This window comes from Convolutriloba macropyga, chromosome 4 (genome assembly GCF_964194025.1).
Source record: "Convolutriloba macropyga chromosome 4, txConMacr16.3, whole genome shotgun sequence".
Lineage (NCBI taxonomy): Eukaryota > Metazoa > Xenacoelomorpha > Acoela > Convolutidae > Convolutriloba > Convolutriloba macropyga.
The window spans coordinates 79,595,612-79,617,539 of NC_134471.1; the positions used below are offsets into that span (position 1 = coordinate 79,595,612).

At 35.6% G+C, this 21,928-nt stretch overlaps 1 protein-coding gene across 3 annotated transcripts in view; it reads right to left on the reverse strand.

The window, feature by feature from the left end:
• LOC142338694 (uncharacterized) overlaps positions 1–11,974 on the reverse strand; it is a 16,575-nt gene extending 4,601 nt beyond the window's left edge. Inside the window, exons 1-4 of one of the 3 annotated variants that reach the window (XM_075388565.1) lie at positions 11,512–11,958; positions 11,175–11,268; positions 6,901–7,280; positions 1,210–1,348 (exon numbers count right to left, since the gene is read on the reverse strand). In XM_075388565.1, coding sequence (XP_075244680.1) covers positions 1,210–1,348; positions 6,901–7,280; positions 11,175–11,268; positions 11,512–11,748 — 850 coding nt within the window. In that variant the 5' untranslated portion in view covers positions 11,749–11,958. Of the gene's footprint in view, positions 1–1,209; positions 1,349–6,900; positions 7,281–11,174 lie in introns of all 3 variants that reach the window. The other 2 variants (XR_012758998.1, XM_075388564.1) reach the window with 2 other exon arrangements.
• Between the last annotated feature and the right edge of the window lie 9,954 nt (positions 11,975–21,928).

Genomic DNA, 21,928 nt, shown 5'->3' on the forward strand with positions numbered 1-21,928 from the left:
GATGATACATTATAATTGAGTTTGAACCGCAGCTTGATTTAATATCAAAACAAGTAAGAGTTGCGCTTCATAGAAAGACTTAAAAGCAAAAGGTCACCTAAAACGTTTACATATTTTTTGGCTACAATAGGCCGCCAAGAATCCAGGTGCTGGATGTACAGACTGTTTGGGAACCTGAAAAAATTCAGATTCAATTGCAGAATAACAATTACAAAAATATTCAGAATAAGATAAGAATATGTTACTCAAGAGGAAGTGAAGGAATGTTGGCGCTCATGATTAATGGACGCAAACTATAAGCTTCTGATCTTTTGAAATATTAAATTCAAAATATTTAGTTTTTGTGTTATTTTATGTCCCTCTGTTTATTTCGCACTCATTGCAGTTTATTGAATTTTATATCTTTGTATAGCATGGAAATTGGCCTTTACACTGATTTTCCTGGTTCCCCAAATTTCATATTAATTTTCGAGATAATCGTATTTTTGTTTTAAAAATTTATATTACATAATTGAGATAACTTAAGTTCATAAAGTTATATAAGTTTATATTTCAAAATATCAAGCAGTGAAAAGTTTATTTATATCAATGGATGCTAATAAAGTGCAATATCACTTTATAAAGTCAATTTTATACTTATATGGTACCCGTATAGCCTTCTAATAGCAAATATTTGTGTAAACATGATCAGGAACTTCATTGATGTATAGCTTTACTAACATATACAGGAACTTCGTTGTTGTATAACTTTACTATTCTCCGAGCTAGCATTAGCACAGAGAAAAAAAAGTTAATAAAACTTTAAAAGATTGCACCAAAAATTCTTCAAGTTGCCCCTTTGCGTTGCCCCTTGTTAGTTAGGAAGTTTTTGTCACAAAAATCTGTTACAATCGATTGATAAAACGATTACGAAGGACTGTACATCCAGAACATTTTAGATTTCATTTCATAGCTTGAGAAATATCAAGAAAAAGTGGACGACCAGGTCCGGTTGAAAGGGTCGATAAAAATAGTTGTTGAACAGCCGTTACAAGGAGATATAAACAGAACAAAGGAAAATCTTATCATCACACAAACAAACAAACACACAAATACACACACACGCACACACACACACACAAACGAATGCACACACACACACAGAGAGAGAGACGCACACACATACACAAACACAATGCATAATATCAATGCAAAAACAGTTCGCCTTACCTTTATATCCTGGTGGGTTAGAAGTAAGTGTTACTCTGAACCATGTTCCATCCGAGGTAATGTTTGTAATCCAAAAACGCTCACTGCGGTCAACTTCGTTAGCTCCTTTCACGCTTTGATATTTTTGTCCTTTTCCAAATCCTTTCAATTCAATAGGTTTTTCTCTCCGCATCAACATTTTATAAGATATATATGGATTATAAATTTTCATAGAACCCCAAGATTAAAAAAAAGATTCAAAAATTCTCCAACATAGAGTGAAAAAAATTTCAAAATTTGGGATTTAAAAAATGCGAGTATTTTTCTATGAACTAATGTTTTATCCTTGAATGTACATTTAGCAAACATGCATTAGTCGTTTCGTTATATATGGTAGAGTTGGACGAAAATGCTGAAACCAATTGAAATGGTCGCTAAATCGAGCATCGTCGTTGAACTACGTTTCACCTTGTTTAATTCGATATTTTTCATCGTCGAGAAATTTAACTGCAATAGAATATTGACACGCATTTTTGAAAGTTGTCTTTATTAAATCTCTTCGAGCAAGTTTTTTAAATATTCGGCGAACAAATATTTGGAGGAAAAACAATGCCAGCCACAGAGCTTAACACTGCTTAAAAAACATCCGACTCTGTTAAAAAAAAGTGTTCGATTTATGGAACAATTTTATTGAAATATTTGAAAACTTTGAGAATGTGACGATTTCAGTTCAATTTTTATTTAAGCGTCTGAATGCTCTTGACCTTTATCACAAGCTCGGCTATTATTTCAATTAGTGAAAACAAGGTTCAAATCGCATTTAAATTTTTCAGTGCATATTGTATAAAATTGCCTGAATAAGAAAAATTGGCTTCTGAGACCTGGCAATTTGATCGACATTTCCCGAGTGCTCAATAATATGTGAAGATTAACGTTTGGGGATTTTTTGAACAAATTAATTGAATCGCGTTTTTGACTAAAAAATTTTTCAGGAATTCTTTTTTTCACGCGACAAAGCCCAGCTTGAGCTGAGACCGTTTGTAGATTAAATAAAAATTGAGGTAAAATTTTGCAGTCAAAGAAGATCCTAACTTGAAAAGTTTCAAAGGAAGAAATGATTTCGCCTTCATTCGTGACATAAAAAAGTTGAGTTATGATTTTTGCCAGAGCCCTTCTTTTGGTTTTGATGTCACTCAGATTGATTCAGGTAAAAAAATTATAGAATAAAGGAAATTTGATCGGGCTTCTCAATTCGCATAACTTTGGGTTGCTTGGCCATTTTCCGCGTCAGATTGTTAACGTGTTCCTCAGCTGAGGTCTAAATACGAAGAATTTCTAATGAGATTCAAACAGCTCACACTTGTTACTGGTACGTCGGAAACTACTTGGTCTGAGTGATCTGAATGTCTTATCAGAAGCCAACTTTTTTAACAAATGAGTTTGATCTATCGCAACATTGTGTTTCGAATTATTTTTACCGGATAGTCAAAAGCATTTGAGCATAATCCAAAGGGAATTTGAGCCCAAATCAAAATTTGGACGCTAAAAAAACAAAAAAAATGTATTATTGGTAGTGAATGCGTTGAATTCATAAAAGAACGAAGCTTGAGGCATTGAGGAAAATTTGCTAGTTTCTAAGAGTAGATATTACAATCGTAGGCCTTACATCAATTCAATTCCTAATTATAAGCTTTAATATTACATAATTTTATGTTGAATTTAGCGTCGATTTTACATAAATTCAACTCATCAGTTTTTAGCGTTGATCTTATTTAGTTTCGATTGGAATTTATCATTCAGCTTTTATAAACTTAACAATCAAATTTTCGCTTATGATCTTTTAAAAAAATAGCGTGTACCTTAACGTTGATCTTACAAATTTTCAAATGTTTCAAAAAGTCTGAAACAGGTTAAAAATATTGCGTGGCTTGCACAGGAAAAAAGCTGGGTTTTCATACGTAATTTTCGATCTTTTGACAAAGGGCTGTTTTTTAAAAAAACATTTACCTAATCAAAAACGGCGAAATTATGTAAGATCTACGCTTAGAAACGCACAACACTGTAAGAACAATTCTCGGAGGTTAATATTACATAATTTTGCATTCAACTTAGCTTCGATTTTACATAAACTCAGCGCTTCAGTTTTTAGCATTGATCTTATTTATTTTTGAATTGAATTCAACATTCAGCTTATATAAATTTAACACTCAAATTTTGGCTTTGATATTTAAAAAAATAGCGTGTAGATTAACGTTTATCTTACAAATATTCGAATTTTTCTTAAAACCTAAACCACGTTTAAAAAATTTTTTGTGGCTTGCACAGGAAAAAAGGTGGGTTTTCATACGTAACGTTCAATTTTTTGACAGAGGGCTGTTTTTAAAAAAGAGAATTTCATCTGGTTAGAAACGGCAAAAGTATGGAAGATCTGCGCTTAGAAACGCACAACATTGTACGATTTGTTCTCGGAAACGCAAATTTATGTAAGAATTACAAAATTCCATTGCAGTATTCTGTAAGATCAACGCTGGATTCAACGCTTAAACTATGAAGATCTTCGCTTATAAACCATAACAATTATAAGGAGTCCAAATTATAAGGAAAACAGTGCTTAGGACAGAGATCAATGCGTTGAAATAATGCGAGAGCAACGCGTAATGGCTAGATTCATATAAGATCTACAGGCTTATAAATACGAAACTATGTAAAAATATGCTGAAAACGCAAATTGTGTAAAGTCTACGCATAGAAACAAAATTTTATGCGAGAGGTACGCTTAGAAATGCAAAACTTGATAAGATAAACTAAATGTAAGATAAGCGGTAAATTTGTGATCGGACCGCAAATTGTTTTTTTTAAGGTAAACTGAACATGAATTTTGGGAAACTTAGAAAAAAGTGCTGGAAATCGCACGATAAATGTGTTGTTATCTCATCCAGAAATCGTTTTTTTTACAATTCAACGAATTTGAATTATATTGTGGTGTGTCTTTTTACGACTCGAAGAGGAGTATTGGAGAAGTCCTTTTTTAATCAATTTTATTGGAGTGAAATTTGAAGCGGGAAATGAAACGCATGAAAAAATTTGTTACTGAGCAAAATGAAGAGTGGAGCGAAAAGAGAATGGTTTTTTGTTCATATCGCTGTTTTCTAGAGAGCGAAAAATTGAGGTGTGAAAAAAAATTCTGTAAGCGAGCGAAATTTTTTGTTCACGTGCGGCATTTTAAAGCAGTTTTTCATTTTTTGTAGTAAAGAGGTTTGGTTATGGTTTTTCTTTAATTTTAGGCTGGTTTTGGTAGTCGTTTGAAGGTTTTTGAAAAATTTTATGAATTTTATGCTAATTCGTTGGTTTGTCATGTATGTTGCTGATTTTTGAGCTCATTTTTGCAATTTCTTTTTACTATTTTTTTGTTTCACTGCCTCAAATGGGCATTTAAAAGACCCCTATTACTTTTGTAATTTTTAGTGTACATGTGGCTACAGTTTTGTGGATATAAAGCATTTTTTGTTGAGAAATACGACGAATAATGGCGAAAATTGAAACTATTTTTCTTAATTTTTGCAGTGTTTCGTTTTTTTCTGGTCATTAGACAAACTTCTTAGCCTATTGTTACTCGCTTATTGTTTTGCAAGCATTTGGGTACCCTATGGGCTGAAAAAAATTCTTCTTCAAGTTTATGTGCTTTTGTAATATTATAAAATTATTGTTTTTTTCCAGTTTTTTAGTCAAAGTTGTTTGTAAGAGCTTATTTTTTCATGATTCGTCTAAAAGTATTGTTAAAAAACCTTATAAGTGGTTTTAGTAGGTACTAGTTGTCTTGATGAAAAAAATTTGGCAGAGATAGTTTTTTCGGGGTCTCAAGTTATGACAAAATACGATAAGATTTATTATCATATTTTAATAGACATGATTTTTTTTTACTTTTTTGTATTACGGTTTTGTTTTAAGAGAATCCTGGAATTAGCGGAGGCATGTTTTGTCTGGTGAGTAGTTGGATGGCATTTAAGGGGATTTCTACTTCGAGTCGTTTCCGGAATTCTTCCGGCCATGTTTTTTTACAAATCTGTTCACACATTTTCATGATTGGAGTAGTGATTTTGGTCACGCCGAAAGAGGAGATGGAACGAAAAAGCGAGTGGTTTTGCTGCGTGATATTTTTTCGCTCTAATTTTGAAGTAGAGTGAGAAAACGGTTTTTGAACAAAAATTCGCTTTCTCGCTAGTGATTTTTTGTTCACATGCGGCCATTTCACTTTAATTTTTACTGTTTCTTTTTCGATTTTCTTGATCGGATTTTTTTCCCAGTGCATTCGTAGTTCATTCTAAGCGTATTTTTTTCTACAATCAGATTGACATTTCTCGCTAGTGGTTTTTTGTCCTCGATAGCGGCATTTTGACATAAATTTTTGTTTTTTTTTTGTTTTTTTAACCGATTTTTTTCGGAAATTATTTTCCCAATTAACTCATAGTCCATTCTAGGTCTATTTTTTTGTTTAGTCAATGAAAATTCTTTGAATTGTACGTCAGGACTTGTCCTGCTATAATTTTACAATTCAAAGAATTTAAATTGTATTGGGGCGCTGTCTTTTTTTAAGATCTGTTCACACATTTTCATGATTTTGGAAGTCAAATTGGAGTAGTCATTTTCGTCACGCCGAAACAGGAAATGGAGCGAAAAAGCGAGTGATTTTGCGACGTGAATTTTTTTCGATATAATTTTAAAGTAGAGTGAGAAAACGGTGTTTGAACAAAAACTTGGTTTCTCGGTAGTGGTTTTTTGTTCACATGGGGCAATTTCACTCTAATTTTTACTGTTTTTTCGACTTTGAATCGGATTTTTTTTCTAAATGGTTTTCCCAATTCATTCACAGCTCATTCTAGGCCTAGTTTTCTTGCTTGAATTAATTTTTCTTTTCTCGCTAGTGGTTTTTTGTTCACATGCGGCATTTTGACATTGATTTTCTGTTTTTTTTTTAAATTTTTTTGATCCGATTTTTTTGGTTTCCGATGGTTTTCTCAATTCACTCATAATCCATTCTAGGTCTAGTTTTTCTTTTTAGTCAATGAAAGTTCTTTGAATTGTACATCAGGACTTGTCCTGCTATGTTTTTTGTGTGTTACAGTATAGTTTTTTTTTGTAGAAAGTTGTTTCTGTTTCATTGCTGAATGAAATAAAAAAAGTTTTTTCAGGTAAATACACCTGAACTACAACTGAATTCCACGTGACCTGAACACTGTTCAGGTAATCTTACCTGAACTTTTTTAGTGTGCAGAGTTGACAAGCAAATTCACCGCAAAATTATGTAAATTTTCTGACTTATCAACGCTAGTTATCTTATTTGTTGAAACTCCTCGTCGCGAAAGAGCACGCTCTTTTTCCCTTCTCGTCAGTCTTGGTTAGGAATGACGAGAAGTTGTTTCGATCGGAAAAGATTTCATTCCTGGATCTTAGCATGTGGTTTCATTCTAGAGCAATATTTCCAAACTTCAAATACTGTCTTAATTTTGATCAGAAGGTCCAAACCAGGACCTAATTTTGTGGATCTTGTAGTTTAGATTTCTACCAGCTGTCCTTTGATACTTTTTATTACAAACAAGCGCCCAATTAATACGAACGCCTCGGCTCGGGTTAAAAAAAAGGATAATTAACTGCGCCAAAGTTAAATAATATTCTTTGGTTTTGATCAGGAGAGAGAGAAAGAGAGGGATGTTTTCTTTTCATCATGTAAACGTAATTAGACCCAGTTTTCTGATCAATCTGGTGAGAATACACATTATAGTTGTCATTATAGCCCTGGTTAATGAAGTCAACTACATTGGCCCAGCTTGAGACCCAACATTTGGTATCGCCTTTTAGTTCACTGTGAGTGTCAAATATGCCATAGAATTCACCCCCATAGACACTTTGACTGAGAAGCATTTCGCTACAATCTTTAACTATGCTGCTCATAAGATTCGCATAGACGTATTTGCCATTTACTGTCTCGGGACTGTATGAAGTCTTCTTGCCAAAAAAGGGAGTTGTACTAGGCACCCCATTAATCAACAATCCCGACTGTCCAGTTATGAATAACGTCAACTCACCGCCATTGGCTAAACACAAGCTTCATGTCTTGCTTTTTTTATGCGCCTCTGCCGAGGTTTTGCATGCCAAAATAGCAACTTAAGTCGCGAAGGTTTCCCCTATTAAAATTTTATATCCCGGGCCGAGGAATTTGGCCAAAATTATGTAAGATCAGCGGCAACTAGCGTTGACAAGTCGGAAAATTCACCGCAATTTTCTTACATAATTTTGCGTTGAATGCGTTGAATTTTTGTCTATAAATCAACGCATTCAACGCAAAATTATGTAAGAATTGGTGGTGAATTTTCCAACTCGTCAACGCTAGTTGCCGCTGATCTTACATAATTAGCGTTGAATTTAGCGTAGATCTTACACATTTAGCGTAGAATTTAGCGTTGATCTTACACAATTAGCGTTGAATTTAGGGTAGATCTTACATCTTTTTGCGTTGAATTTAGCGTTGATCTTACAAAAAATCAACGCGTAGAATTCTGGGTATGGGACTCGAACCACTGACCTCCTGTTTACTTGTCGCCTCTTCTACCATTGTGCCACCGTACCTTGGTTTCCTTAAGAGCCGCAACCCTTATAAAGCGTAGATCTTATATATTTTGCGTTGAATTTACCGTAGATCTTACATATTTTGCGTTGAACTTAGCGTAGAACTTGCATATATTTCGTTGAATTTAGCATAGATCTTAGCTATTCCGAAAAAAACTTGAAAAATTTCAAATCATAAAATGGTCTGAATTGGATTCTGCACTATAAAAGAGCTCGAAAATTTTTTTTTTGACTTCATTCACTCACCTTTGGAGTGTAGCGTCCGAAACAGTGAAAAAAAATTGATTTTTCGAAAAAAAACTTGAAAAACTTTTGAAATCGTAAAATGGTCTGAAACGGATTTTAAACTATAAAAGAGCACTAAAAAGTGATTTTTTTGCTGACCTCATTTTTTTTCAACTGTGCAGTATAGGGTGTCGAAACAAAAAAAGGTAATTTTTTGAAAAAAAAACTTGAAAAATTTGAAATCGTAAACTGGTCTGAATTGGATTTTGCACTATAAAAGAGCACTAAAAAATGATTTTTTCTGACTTCATGTTTCTCACATTTGCAGTATAGGGGTCGAAACAGTGAAAAAAATTGATCATTCGAAAAAAAATGGAAAAGTTTTAAAACGTAAAATGGTCTGAAATGGACCTTGCACTATAAAAGAGCACTAGAAAATTGTTTTTTGCTGACTTCGTTTTTCAAACCTGTGAAGTATAGGGGTTGAAACAGTGAAAAATTGACTTTTTGAAGAAAAAAATTTGAAAAACTTTGGAAATCGTAAAGTGGTCTAGAATGGAATGGAAAAAACTCAACCTTAAATTTGTATGATCTACGCTAAAATTCAACGCTAAATATGTAAGATCTACGCCAAAATTCAACGCAAAATATGTAAGATTGGCGTTGATAGCGTTGAATTTCTGTAAGATCTACGCTAAATTCAATGCTAAATATGTAAGATCTACGCTAAAATTCAACATTAAATATGTAAGATCTACGCCAAAATTCAACGCAAAATATGTAAGTTTGGCGTTGGATGCGTTGAATTTACGTAAGATCTACGCTAAATTCAACGCTAAATATGTAAGATCTACGCTAAAATTCAACGCTAAATATGTAAGATCTACGCCAAAATTGAACGCAAAATATGTAAGATTGGCGTTGAATGCGTTGAATTTATGTAAGATCTCCGCTAAATTCAACGCTAATTATGTAAGATCTACGGTAAAATTCAACGCTAAATATGTAAGATCTACGCCAAAATTCAACGCAAAATATGTAAATCTGGCGTTGAGTGCGTTGAATTTATGTAAGATCTACGCTAAATTCAACGCTAAATATGAAAGATTTACGCTAAAATTCAACGCTAAATATGTAAGATCTACGCCAAAATTCAACGCAAAATATGTAAGTTTGGCGTTGGATGCGTTGAATTTATGTAAGATCTACGCTAAATTCAACGCTAAATATGTAAGATCTACGCTAAAATTCAACGCTAAATATGTAAGATCTACGCCAAAATTCAACGCAAAATATGTAAGATTGGCGTTGAATGCGTTGAATTTATATAAGATCTACGTTACATTCAACGCTAATTATGTAAGATCTACGCTTAAATTCGACGCTAAATATGTAAGATCTACGCCAAAATTCAATGCAAAATATGTAAGCCTGGCGTTGAATGCGTTGAATTTATGTAAGATCTACGCTAAATTCAACGCTAAATATATAAGATCTAAGCTAAAATTCAACGCTAAATATGTAAGATCTACGCCAAAATTCAACGCAAAATTATGTAAGATTAGCGTTGAATGCGTTGAAATTATGTAGGATCTACGCTCAAGCGTAGATCTTACATAAATTCAACGCATTCAACGCCAATGTTACATAATTTTGTGTTCTTTTGCGTTGACACCTCGGCCCGGGATATTTTAGAGCTCCAGTGGTTGAGAAAACATTTAACAAGTTATGTCAAATCAAATTAAAGGTGCAACGCGTTTAACAGTTCTCAACTGACAATTTTGAATCAGACGATATTGAAGTATGTTTTCTTAGCAAAAGTATGTCGACAATTTATGAGAGCTGACTTGAAGGTGTTTAATGGGAAAACGAAAAAGTGCGTTGAAAAAACAATTGGGTATCCAATTTTGCCAATTACGAACGTGTTGGTTTAGGTCCTCCCAACCACAATAAGCCCCTTATGATAAGCTGACTCAAATGTTTTCGCGAATTCTGCAAAAAGATTGGAAACTTGCAAAAATCTAGCAAGAAATGAATCTTGCTTTAAAAAAATCAAAAATCAGATTCTGGCTTTAAGACAGGCTTCATGGCTCATAAGTCTTTTTGGTGGAATTAAAAATCTTAAGGAAATCTTGCACGATTTTGATTTCTAGAAGCCTTAGAAACAGTTCTTCGAGTATGGAAATTACTGAAAAAAAGACAAACAAAATTATAAAACGCCTGCAGAACCAGAGAAAAATCAGATGACTTTCAGAAAGTAGTCTAATTTGGAAGTCTATTTTTGCAAAAAAAATCTTGCAACAAACTTCTATCTCTTTTATACTTAACTGTTTTATTTTGTCAGATTTTTTTGTTCATGTCTTCCTTTGTCTGCTTTAGACAACTGTGCAAGTACAAGTATTCATCAAACTATATCATTGCTCCTATAGTTCATTTCAGTAACTCACCCGCTGTCAGCCCGAAGCGCAGAAAGAAAAATGAGGAGGAAAAAACTCAAAAATGACAAAATTTAACTTGATTTTAGTAGACTTTTTGTCACTTGATTAAGTACTTGAAAGAAGCCAGGTAACTACGGCCAAATAGTAAACGTAAAGTCAAAATCTTGCATGATTCTTGCCAGATGGATTTAAAAATTCGCAAGATTCTTGCAAGATTTTTGCAACATTTCAATTTTTTCTTTGCCTCTAGGCCTATGTCTCACGCTGGATCTGTTTTGTCTGTGTTCCTTACTCTGCGGGTACATATTAAGCAAAGCATAGATATCAAACTTCTACAAATTTTTTATCAAGTACATTCACCCGCTCTTTAACTTAGAGATACGTCAGATTCGGGGGTTCTGATGGAAAAAAAAATTTTAAAGGTCACTTATACACGTAGGTACACAGTTTGATTAATTATTTCGCTTGCTAAATGCACTTGCGAAAATCAAGAACTGAGCAGAGGTATGGAGAAATTAATTGATATATCTTAACAATAAATTAGCAAGATTCTATCAAGAACTTACAAGAAATTTTGGTAATACCTAAGGTCTTAGGTTTTAAGTTGGGTTTCGAGGGGCAGTGCTTAAATCCAAGTGCATACTATATATTCTTCTGACGAGGAAATAAAAAAATTAAACGATTTGCTTTAGAACTAACGTGTATCCTTAGCCGTTTCATTCCATTTACACGCAGATAGGCACTCGAATCCAGCGATGCCCTTTGTGAAACAAAAATTAGCCCACATTCCACTGTAACAAGCATCACTGATTATAGTCGGGTATTCGATTTCACCAAAATTTTGAAGTTTCAGATCCAAAATTTCTTTAATGCTAATAGTTCCATCAGAAAAACACCAATTGCCAGTGTAGTTTTCGCCATGCCCAGTATAGTATAACATGGGCTTTATTTTTTTGTCCCTGCATCTTTTGAAAAATAAGTTAATTTCTGAAAACGCTTTTGATTTTGTTATATTCAAATCTTGGATCGCATTCAGGATATTGTAGTTGACAGCTCTCTGCACGTTGCACAGATCCGAGGAGATTCCCTTCAGGAAGTCGCCCTCTCTGTCCGTTGCATCTCGGGGTCTTCGATATGAAGTGCGAACGTGTTTTGGAGGATCACTTGCTCCTGAAAGTAGGAGCCACAATCTTGGGCGATTTGTTGGACTCCATTCATTAATTTTAGATAACAACCCTGCGTTGTAAGTACTCGCTGGCCTGGCAACAAACATTATCGTTCAAAAGCTTTCCAAAATTTTCAAACAATTTATAACTTCAGTTATATTTCTTGAAGTTTTTGTTCTACAATTTAAGCGACTGCAAATTATAGACGTATCTGTGATTATAAACAGTAAAAAATAATCTGTCTGAACGGTTTTTATTATATACTTCCAAAGTCCACTTTGAAATTGCGACAGAGGTTGGCTTTCTTACCCAAGATGTCTGAAGGCCGGGAACAAAGTTCACACATTTGAACAGATGAATAAGACCCTAATCGGCAGGGCAAATATTAAACATCGAAGGTAGTTATATTCTGACTTAACAAAAATCTCTTTACTGACATTTATGTTAGTTGTAATTAAACAATCCGACCTGACCTAGGATGTCAATATTGACTAGTAGGAGTTCACAAAATCACGTGGCCTCAATTCCGTTGATTCGTCGTCTAAATATAACCTTGGTAAAACCAAAGATTCCTATATTTGTAAAAAGACTAACTTAACATGGTTGCATGACAATTTACTCAATTCAAATTTACCTAATGGAATAATTCTCAAAAACTATGATCATTTCACTACCGCGTGTGTTTAACATAAAAACTGGGTCTCCGGTCTTTTCCCGTCAAGTTTTCCTCTTCCCGTCAAATTCAAATGAATATTGAAAGAATTGAATAGTTTTAAGTTTTAGACTATTGACGTTTTGAATCAAAACTGTAACGTCCCGGAGTTAGGTCCCAGTGGGTTTCAGCGCTGTACCATTGACTTTCAATTTAGCCAGTACTGAACCAGGCAAATAAAAGTATAAGCCTTTTGTCAGCCTGCCCAGACTATATCCCACTCTGTTCCTCTTCTTCGCAGCCTAATTTACATTCTTGGTCACAACTGCTCAAATTTATGCTTTGCACAGCGTCAATTTTGCAAATTAAGTGCCACTTGAGCAAACAAAGCGCGTAAAATGAGTAGAAAGGCAAGCAGAAAATTGCTTCCATTAGTCATAATGCTAACTGTAAGCGAATACTAAGCATCCTGCGCATCCTAAATCAAGCGAATATTTCGCATCATGCGCATCTTAAAATCATGCTTTGCAGACAAAAGACAGTTTATGACTCATTCTGTCAAGAGCAAAGGAAGTTTATTATTTCATACTATGCAGCCCATCGACATAGTAGAAGCTAAAAAGACATCATAAACAGTCTATAAAGTGTCATGATCAGAAAACTTGACATAATAAAACACATAATTGAAATGTAATGATTCAGCACTGAAATAGTATGTGAGGTAGGTCTGGGGTTCAACTCCCTTCATTAATCTCAAGGGTACAAAGTTTAGAAAATTGATTCCAATGTTAAAACTTGAATTTCTTTATTAATAATTGCTTTATGATACTTAATTCAAGCCATACTTTTTCATCTTTTCTTTTGTAAGCCTATTTTTCAGCACATTGTGGCGCATCTAATGAAACTCAGCCCTTTTTTACTGCTCCAGCGAACGTACTAGAAATTTAAATCGTTTTGGGGAAAATCAATTAAAGACGTGTCAATTAGATGTGGAAATGAATGACAGGACTGCGCTTTACTATTAGCAGGTTCAGAGGAGAAATTGCAACTTTGCATTTTTCGATAAGATGGCTCTTGAAAAAATCTGGTTTCTCAATTAATCTTTTGTAATTAATGTTTGAGATGGTCAAGAAATAAATTTTAGCTGTCCAAAAAAAAACACAAACTGTAGATTTCGCTTCTAAAGTGTAGATTTGCAGCGTAATTGTATGTTCCATTTGAGAGGGAAAATTACTGAGTCGTGGTCAGGTATCTCAGATACTATCCTAGTCTAATACCGACGGCTAACATGCAAGATCTTGCAAGAATCTTGCAAGAGTCTTGTAAGATTACGCACCATCTTGCAAGATCTTGCAAGATTCTTGCAAGATCTTGCAAGATAGCCGTCGGATATGCAAGAATCTTGCAAAATAAGCGTCAATCTTGTAAGATTCTTGCAAGATAGGCGTCGAACTCTTGCAAGGTTCTTGCAAGATAAGCGTTGAAGTCTTACAAGAATCTTGCAAGATAAGCGACAAATTCTTGCAAGACCCTTGCAAAATGGGCGTCAGGAAATTTAGTCTTAGCTTGAGCGCGGGTCTTTTTGGCTTCGTTGCTGTCTATAGTCGGTGCATTACTATGCTCCAGAAGGCGCGCACCTGATCTCTAGCCACCAATGAAAAAAAGACCCCAAACAGCTAAGACTAATGCGCGAAGGGGTCACAAACAAGGGCGGGGGGTTATCGCGCTGCACAAAAGGGGTCACAAGCAAGGGCGGAAATGTAACCTTAGCTCGGGCGTGGGCCTTTTTGGTTTCTTTGATGTCTAGAGTCGGTGCATTACTATGCTCCAGAAGGAGCGCACCTGATCTCGAGCCACCAAAGAAAAAAAGAGACCCGAAAGAGCTAAGACTAATGCGCGAAGGGGTCACAAACAAGGCGGGGGGTTATCACGCTGAAGAAAGAAAGAGACAAACATATAAATGAACATCTAAATGCACCAGAAAGGGGGCACAGAGAGGGATGGGGTTATAGCACTGAAAGAAAGAAACATAAATGGACTTCTAAATGAACGAAAAACGAGCGAGCGTGAAAGCAAACAAACGAAAAACGAGCAAGCACATAGCGAGCGAAACAAAGACGAACGAGCGTAAAAGCAGGCGAACGAAAAACGAGCGAGCCCAAAGCGAGCGAAACAAAGACGAACGAGCGTGAAAGCAAGCGAACGAAAAACGAGCAAGCGCAAAGCGAGCGAAACAAATACGAACGAGCGTGAAAGCAGGCGAACGAAAAACGAGCGAGCCCAAAGTGAGCGAAACAAAGACGAACGAGCGTGAAAGCAAGCGAACGGAAAACGAGCGAGCGCAAAGCGAAAGAAACAAAGACGAACGAGCGTGAAAGCAGGCGAACGAAAAACGAGCGAGCCCAAAGCGAGCAAAACAAAGACGAACGAGCGTTAAAGCAAGGGAACGAAAAACGAGCGAGCCCAAAGCGAGAGAAACAAAGACGAACGAGCGTGAAAGCAGGCGAACGAAAAACGAGCGAGCCCAAAGCGAGAGAAACAAAAACGAACGAGCGAAACCGAGTTTGCCCGGAAGGCAATCCTAAAGAGAAAAAACCTTTGCCCTAGGGCAAAGAAAAGGAACAAATGCCCGGGGGGCAACAAGGAGAGAGAGCGAGAGAGAGAGAGAGAGAGAGAGAGAATGAGAGAGAGAGAGAGAGAAGACAGAGAGAGAAGTGAGAGAGAGAGAGAGAGAGAGAGAGAGAGAGAGAGAGAGTTGAGAGAGCGAGAAAGAGAGAGAGAGAGAGAGAGAGAGAGAAGAGAGAGAGAGAGAGAGAGAGAGAGAGGAGAGCGAGAGAGAGAGAGAGAGAGAGAGAGAGAGAGAGTTGAGAGAGAGATCGGAAAGTGAAAGGGACAACAGAAAGGAAGAAAAAGCAGAGGGAGAGAGAGAGAGCAAGAGAGAGAGAGGGAGAGAGAGAGAGAGAGTGTGTTAGAGAGAGCAAGATTGACACACACACACACACACACACACACACACACACACACACACACACACACACACAGAGAGAGAGAGAGAGGAGAGAGAGCGAGAGAGAAAGAAAGAGAGATAGAGAGAGAGAGAGAGAGAGAGAGAGAGAGAGAGCAAGAGACAGGAGAGACAGAGAGCAAGAAAAAAGAAACAACGAAAAGAGAGAGCACGTGGCCATAAAGCAACACAAACTCAAGAGTGATTGCTAAAAAGATAAAAGCAAAAGAAACACATAAAAGGCAACCAAGCAATATTAGAATTTTCATTACCTTAACTGTCGGTTATAATTTCATTCATCACATTGCCTGATCGAGGACAAAACCAGAAACGCGCTTCAAAAATCATTTTTCTCATCGGAGCGTGATCATCGAACATATGACAAAGATTTTGAAAAGCACAAAGAGAACAGCAACAGAGAAAGACAGAGAGAGAGAGAGAGAGAGAAAGAGAGAGAGAGCTCCCAGCAACAAAACCTGGAGACTGAACACAAGGAAAAGATTAGCAAAGAAAATTTGAAAAAAGCAATCAGGCAATCAGAATTTTGATTATCCTAACTTAAGGTTATAATTTCAGTTCATCACATTGCCTGATTCAGGAGAAAACAAGAAAAGCGCTCCGAAAATCATTTTTCTCATCATAGCGCAATCATCGAACATATGACAACAAGGAGTTTAAAGGGCAAAAAAAGAGAACAGCAAAGAGAAAGACATAGAGAGAGAGAGAAAGAGAGAGACATCCCAGCAACAAAATTTGGAGACTGAAGACAAGGAAAAGCAACAAAAATTTATAAAAGGCAATCAGGCAATCAGAATTTTGATTGTCCTAAATTAAGGTTTTAATTTCCGTTCATCATATTGCCTGACTCAGAAGAAAACAAGAAAGGCGCTCCGAAAATCATTTTTGTCATCATAGCGCAATCATCGAACATATGACAACAAGGAGTTTAAAGGGCAAAAAAAGAGAACAGCAAAAAAGAGAAAGACATAGAGAGAGAGAAAAAGAGAGAGCTCCCAGCAACAAAAACTGGAGACTGAACACAAGGAAAAACAAAGAAAATTTATAAAAGGCAATCAGGCAATCAGAATTTTGATTATCCTAATTTAAGGTTATAATTTCAGTTCATCACATTGCCTATTGCCTGATTCAGGAGAAAACAAGAAGAGCGCTCCGAAAATCATTTTTCTCATCATAGCGCAATCATCGAACATATGACAACAAGGAGTTTAAAGGGCAAAAAAAGAGAACAGCAAAGAGAAAGAAATAGAGAGAGAGAAAGAGAGAGAGAGAGAGAGAGAGAGAGAGAGAGAGAGCTCCCAGCATCAAAAACTGGAGACTGAACACAAGGAAAAGCAAGAAGATTTATAAAAGGCAATCAGGCAATCAGAATTTTGATTATCCTAATTTAAATTTATAATTTCTGTTCATCATATTGCCTGACTCCGAAGAAAACAAGAAAGGCGCTCCGAAAATCATTTTTCACATCATAGCGCAATCATCGAACATATGACAACAAGGAGTTTAAAGGGCAAAAAAAGAGAACAGCAAAAAGAGAAAGACATAGAGAGAGAGAAAGAGAGAGAGCTCCCAGCAACAAAAACTGGAGACTGAACACAAGGAAAAACAAAGAAAATTTAAAAAAGGCAATCAGGCAATCAGAATTTTGATTATCCTAATTTAAGATTATAATTTCAGTTCATCACATTGCCTGATTCAGGAGAAAACAAGAAAAGCGCTCCGAAAATCATTTTTCTCATCATAGCGCAATCATCGAACATATGACAACAAGGAGTTTAAAGGGCAAAAAAAGAGAACAGCAAAGAGAAAGACATAGAGAGAGAGAGAAAGAGAGAGAGCTTCCAGCAACAAAAACTGGAGACTGAACACAAGGAAAAGCAAAAAGATTTATAAAAGGCAATCAGGCAATCAGAATTTTGATTATCCTAATTTGAGGTTATAATTTCAGTTCATCACATTGCCTGACTCAGAAGAAAACAAGAAAAGCGCAGCGAAAATCATTTTTCTCATCATAGCGCAATCATCGAACATATGACAACAAGGAGTTTAAAGGGCAAAAAAAGAGAACAGCAAAGAGAAAGATATAGAGAGAGAGAGAAAGAGAGAGAGAGCTCCCAGCAACAAAAACTGGAGACTGAACACAAGGAAAAGCAAAAAAATTATAAAAGGCAATCAGGCAATCAGAATTTTGATTATTCTAATTTAAGGTTATAATTTCAGTTCATCACATTGCCTGAATCAGGAGAGAACAAGAAAAGGGCTCCGAAAATCATTTTTCTCATCATAGCGCAATCATCGAACATATGACAACAAGGAGTTTAAAGGGCAAAAAAAGAGAACAGCAAAGAGAAAGACATAGAGAGAGAGAGAAAGAGAGAGCTCCCAGCAACAAAAACTGGAGACTGAACACAAGGAAAAGCAAAAAGATTTATAAAAGGCAATCAGGCAAACAGAATTTTGATTATCCTAATTTAAGGTTATAATTTCAGTTCATCACATTGCCTATTGCCTGATTCAGGAGAAAACAAGAAAAGCGCTCCGAAAATCATTTTTCTCATCATAGCGCAATCATCGAACATATGACAACAAGGAGTTTAAAGGGCAAAAAAAGAGAACAGCAAAGAGAAAGACGTAGAGAGAGAAAGAGAGAGAGAGAGCTCCCAGCAACAAAAACTGGAGACTGAACACAAGGAAAAGCAAAAAAATATATAAAAGGCAATCAGGCAACCAGAATTTTTATTATTCTAATTTAAGGTTATAATTTCAGTTCATCACATTGCATGAATCAGGAGAAAACAAGAAAAGCGCTCCGAAAATCATTTTTCTCATCATAGCGCAATCATGGAACATATGACAACAAGGAGTTTAAAGGGCAAAAAAAGAGAACAGCAAAGAGAAAGACATAGAGAGAGAGAAAGAGAGAGAGCTCCCAGCAACAAAAACTGGAGACTGAACACAAGGAAAAACAAAGAAAATTTATAAAAGGCAATCAGGCAATCAGAATTTTGATTATCCTAATTTAAGGTTATAATTTCAATTCATCACATCGCCTGGTTCAGGAGAAAACACGAAAGGCTTTCCGAAAATCAGTTTTCTCACCATAGCGCAATAATCGAATAGAACCCAAGAAACAAATGAAAAACAAAACAAAACGAAAGAACAAGCAGGAAACCAGCCGAGACAGACCTACAGACAAAGAGCACGCGCGCTCAAAGTAACAAAAACTGAAGATTGAACGCAACGAAGAGAGACACAAAGGAAACACACAAGAGAATCAGGCCATCAGAATATTGATTACCCACTACGGTTGTAATTTCATCACTTTGCCTGATCGAGGAGAAAACCAAAAACGCACTCCGAGAACAAATTTTCTCATCAAAGAACAACCATCGAATAATTTGGAAGAAGTTGAAAAATCAACTATTATTATACAACATTTTTTGCACAAATTCACAAATGAAGAAAAAGGCATCGAAGAGTTGATTCTACATTTTTCGGCAACAACAACAACCAATCCAAATCAAACAATATACAGAAAAAGCAAGACTCAGAATAAATTATCTCAAAAGACAAGCACTCCGAGAATCAATTTTCTCATCATAGCGGAACTATCGAATAAACAGGAACAAGTTGAAAAATCAATTATTACTATACGACATTCTTTATCTACAAAGGCGGAAAAAAGGAAACAGGCTGATTCTACAACCAACCTAAGAAAGACAACATCAACAAGTTGAAAGAAAAAACAAGAGTCAGAATAAATTAAATCAAAAGACAAAAGCACTCCGAGAATCAATTTTCTCATCATAGCGCACTATCGAATAAATAGGAACAAGTTGAAAAATCAATTATTACTATACCACATTCTTTATCTACAAAGGCAAAAAAGGAAACAGGCTGATTCTACAACCAACCTAAGAATGACAACATCAACAAGTTAAAAGAAAAAGCAAGAGTCAGAATAAATTAAATCAAAAGACAAAAAGCACTCCGAGAATCAATTTTTTCATCATAGCGCAACTATCGAATAAATAGGAACAAGTTGAAAAATCAATTATTACTATACCACATTCTTTATCTAAAAAGGCAAAAAAAGGAAACAGGCTGATTCTACAAACAACCTAAGAAAGACAACATCATCATGTTGAAAGAAAAAGCAAGAGTCAAAATAAATTAACTCAGAAGACACAAGAAACATTCAAATTACTTGAAAACTCGTGTACAGATTAGCCTATTTAGAAGGGCGAGCAAGTCACGCTTGCCATCAAAGGTCATTTGACAAGGATCATTAAGTTTAAAATGTTTTGGTTTTAGTTTTGGTGCAACATAAAACTCCTTTAGTTCCTGGTACAGAATCTTATTTACAGTCTCCACATTATGGCTTTCCATATCGCGCCTTTTCCACATTCCAATTACAAGAACATTAGTGCCCTCACGCGATGCACACCTTGCGAAGCTTACTAAGTTGAGAGCTACTTCTTCGGGTTGTTTGGCAGGTATATCACGCCAATCTGCTAGGTCATTGTTTCCCACAGCAACAATAACAAAGTCGTATTGCTTAGCAGTCATACTGACACAAGGGCCAAGCTCATGAGAACGCATGCCACTCATCGCCAGGACGTCAATTTGATAAGCACAGTGTAGCGGATCATTGTAGAGATCTGTTTTCAACTGTTTGACGTTGGAGTCACCGATTAACAGGAACGAGCTGAACAAAAAATTAGTATGAGTTGGAGCACAAAAAGCAGACGCACGAAAGCAGAACAATTCAGGAGAAACAAAAAAGGGAGCTTAGACAGTCATCCGCAAATTATGCTAAATTATTGACGTTTTTGGTAGAAAATTTCGAAAGCTTATTTGATAAACTCAAGTGAAAGAAACTTACAATTTTCCAATCAACAGCTTTGAGCTCTTCTTCACGCGTAACCTAAAATGACTGCGCATTATCTTGAGGTAAATAGAAAATAATTGCCGGCCGAGTCAAGGATTTGCAAAAATATTGATTCTACAATCAACAAAAAAATGAAAACTTTTCCAAATTATGATTAAGGCCACCTGCAAAAAAAGTTACTGACTCTACAATCAGCAACAAAAAATCAATTATGTTCGAACACTTCTCTGATAACGCTGACTTTCAGAACATTAGGCAGCGGACAAACAATTGACTTATATAACAAAATTTCAACAAGACACAAATCTAGCGGTCCTAGCGTACCTAATTCAAAGCAAAAATAATAAGGAAATATAAGATGATCGGGAATAACATTAAGTATGGCGACATCCAAAAAATATCTGACAACAGCGTAGATGATGCCTTCAATTTTTACAAGGCATTGAACTTGAACAAATTTTTCATCTTTAAGTTGAACAACACTTTCGCCTTAGTTATCATTGAGTCTTGTATACGAAAGAGAACAGAATTTTTTCCCTTTGTCATTTACAAATCGCGAAAACTTACTTTCAGCATTCCATTCATGACAAAAAACATTTACCTCTTGGGACATTTTAGTGAAATTTTCAAGGCACTTATTTTTATTATCACCACTTACTCTTAACTAATCGACAGAATTTTGGTAGTTTAGGAAACGTTCAACCATTTTTTCAAGATTTTTTATGGTTCCAGAAAGTGCTGATAAAAGTTGGTGATTAGCCGACTCAAAGCAAAAAGCAGAAAAAAGCCAGAGTGGACCATTTCTTCGGACTTGTTCAACTAAATGACGCATTGTGTGGAAATTGTATGATTGGGATTCGGCGCCATATAACTCAATAAAGTTTTCAAAGAAAGAGTTAATCAATAATTCAGCGGGTTCAAGGTTTGTAACAGCAAAATTGCCATCAGATAAAAATCTTATAGCAAAACTTAACTTACAAAAACTCTCCAGATGAAGATTTGAGATACCTAAAATATCGAAGATGAGTGGGCCAATATGAAAAAAAAAGAGTTTGAAGTCAAACGCTTTCCAAAATGACAAATCTTTCAATTTTTTTGTTCGATGAAGTATATCGAAAGGTATACAGCATTTTGAAACACGATATTCGAGCTCTTTTAATTTGTTTTCTTTTGCTAATGAATTGAGAAATTTTGAAAGAACTTTTCCGGTGCCTAAAAAGACTTGATGCATGGGATCAATAGGACAATCCCACGGCAAATTAAAAAACTTAATGAGAGGGGTTAGAGATTTTACGCCATTAACAGTTATTTGCTTTTGATTAGCTGTTTCACCACAAGCTCTGAACGTATCGTTCTCGCGGAGAATAAAAGCCTTAGAGACCTTGAAGAGCATTCTATTACTCTGGTGGAAACCTTTTGTGAAACAATGGGGACAACTTTGGTAACCCATATGCTGCTTCATACACAAGACGTACGCCGTCGCTGGTGCATCACAAACAATACTTCTGTAACAGAAAAACACTCGCCCACATGCCTCTAGATTTACTCACTGGAATAACTTTCTAACTCAAAGCAAATTTTTATTAAAATTTCGGTAAAATCAGGCTTCGATTCGCCGTACCACAATCCAAGAAGACATATATTAGCATAGGATGACCTCAACACTGGAGGCAAATTGAATATTTGTACCCAAATAGGCCATAATGACAACTTTTTCGATTT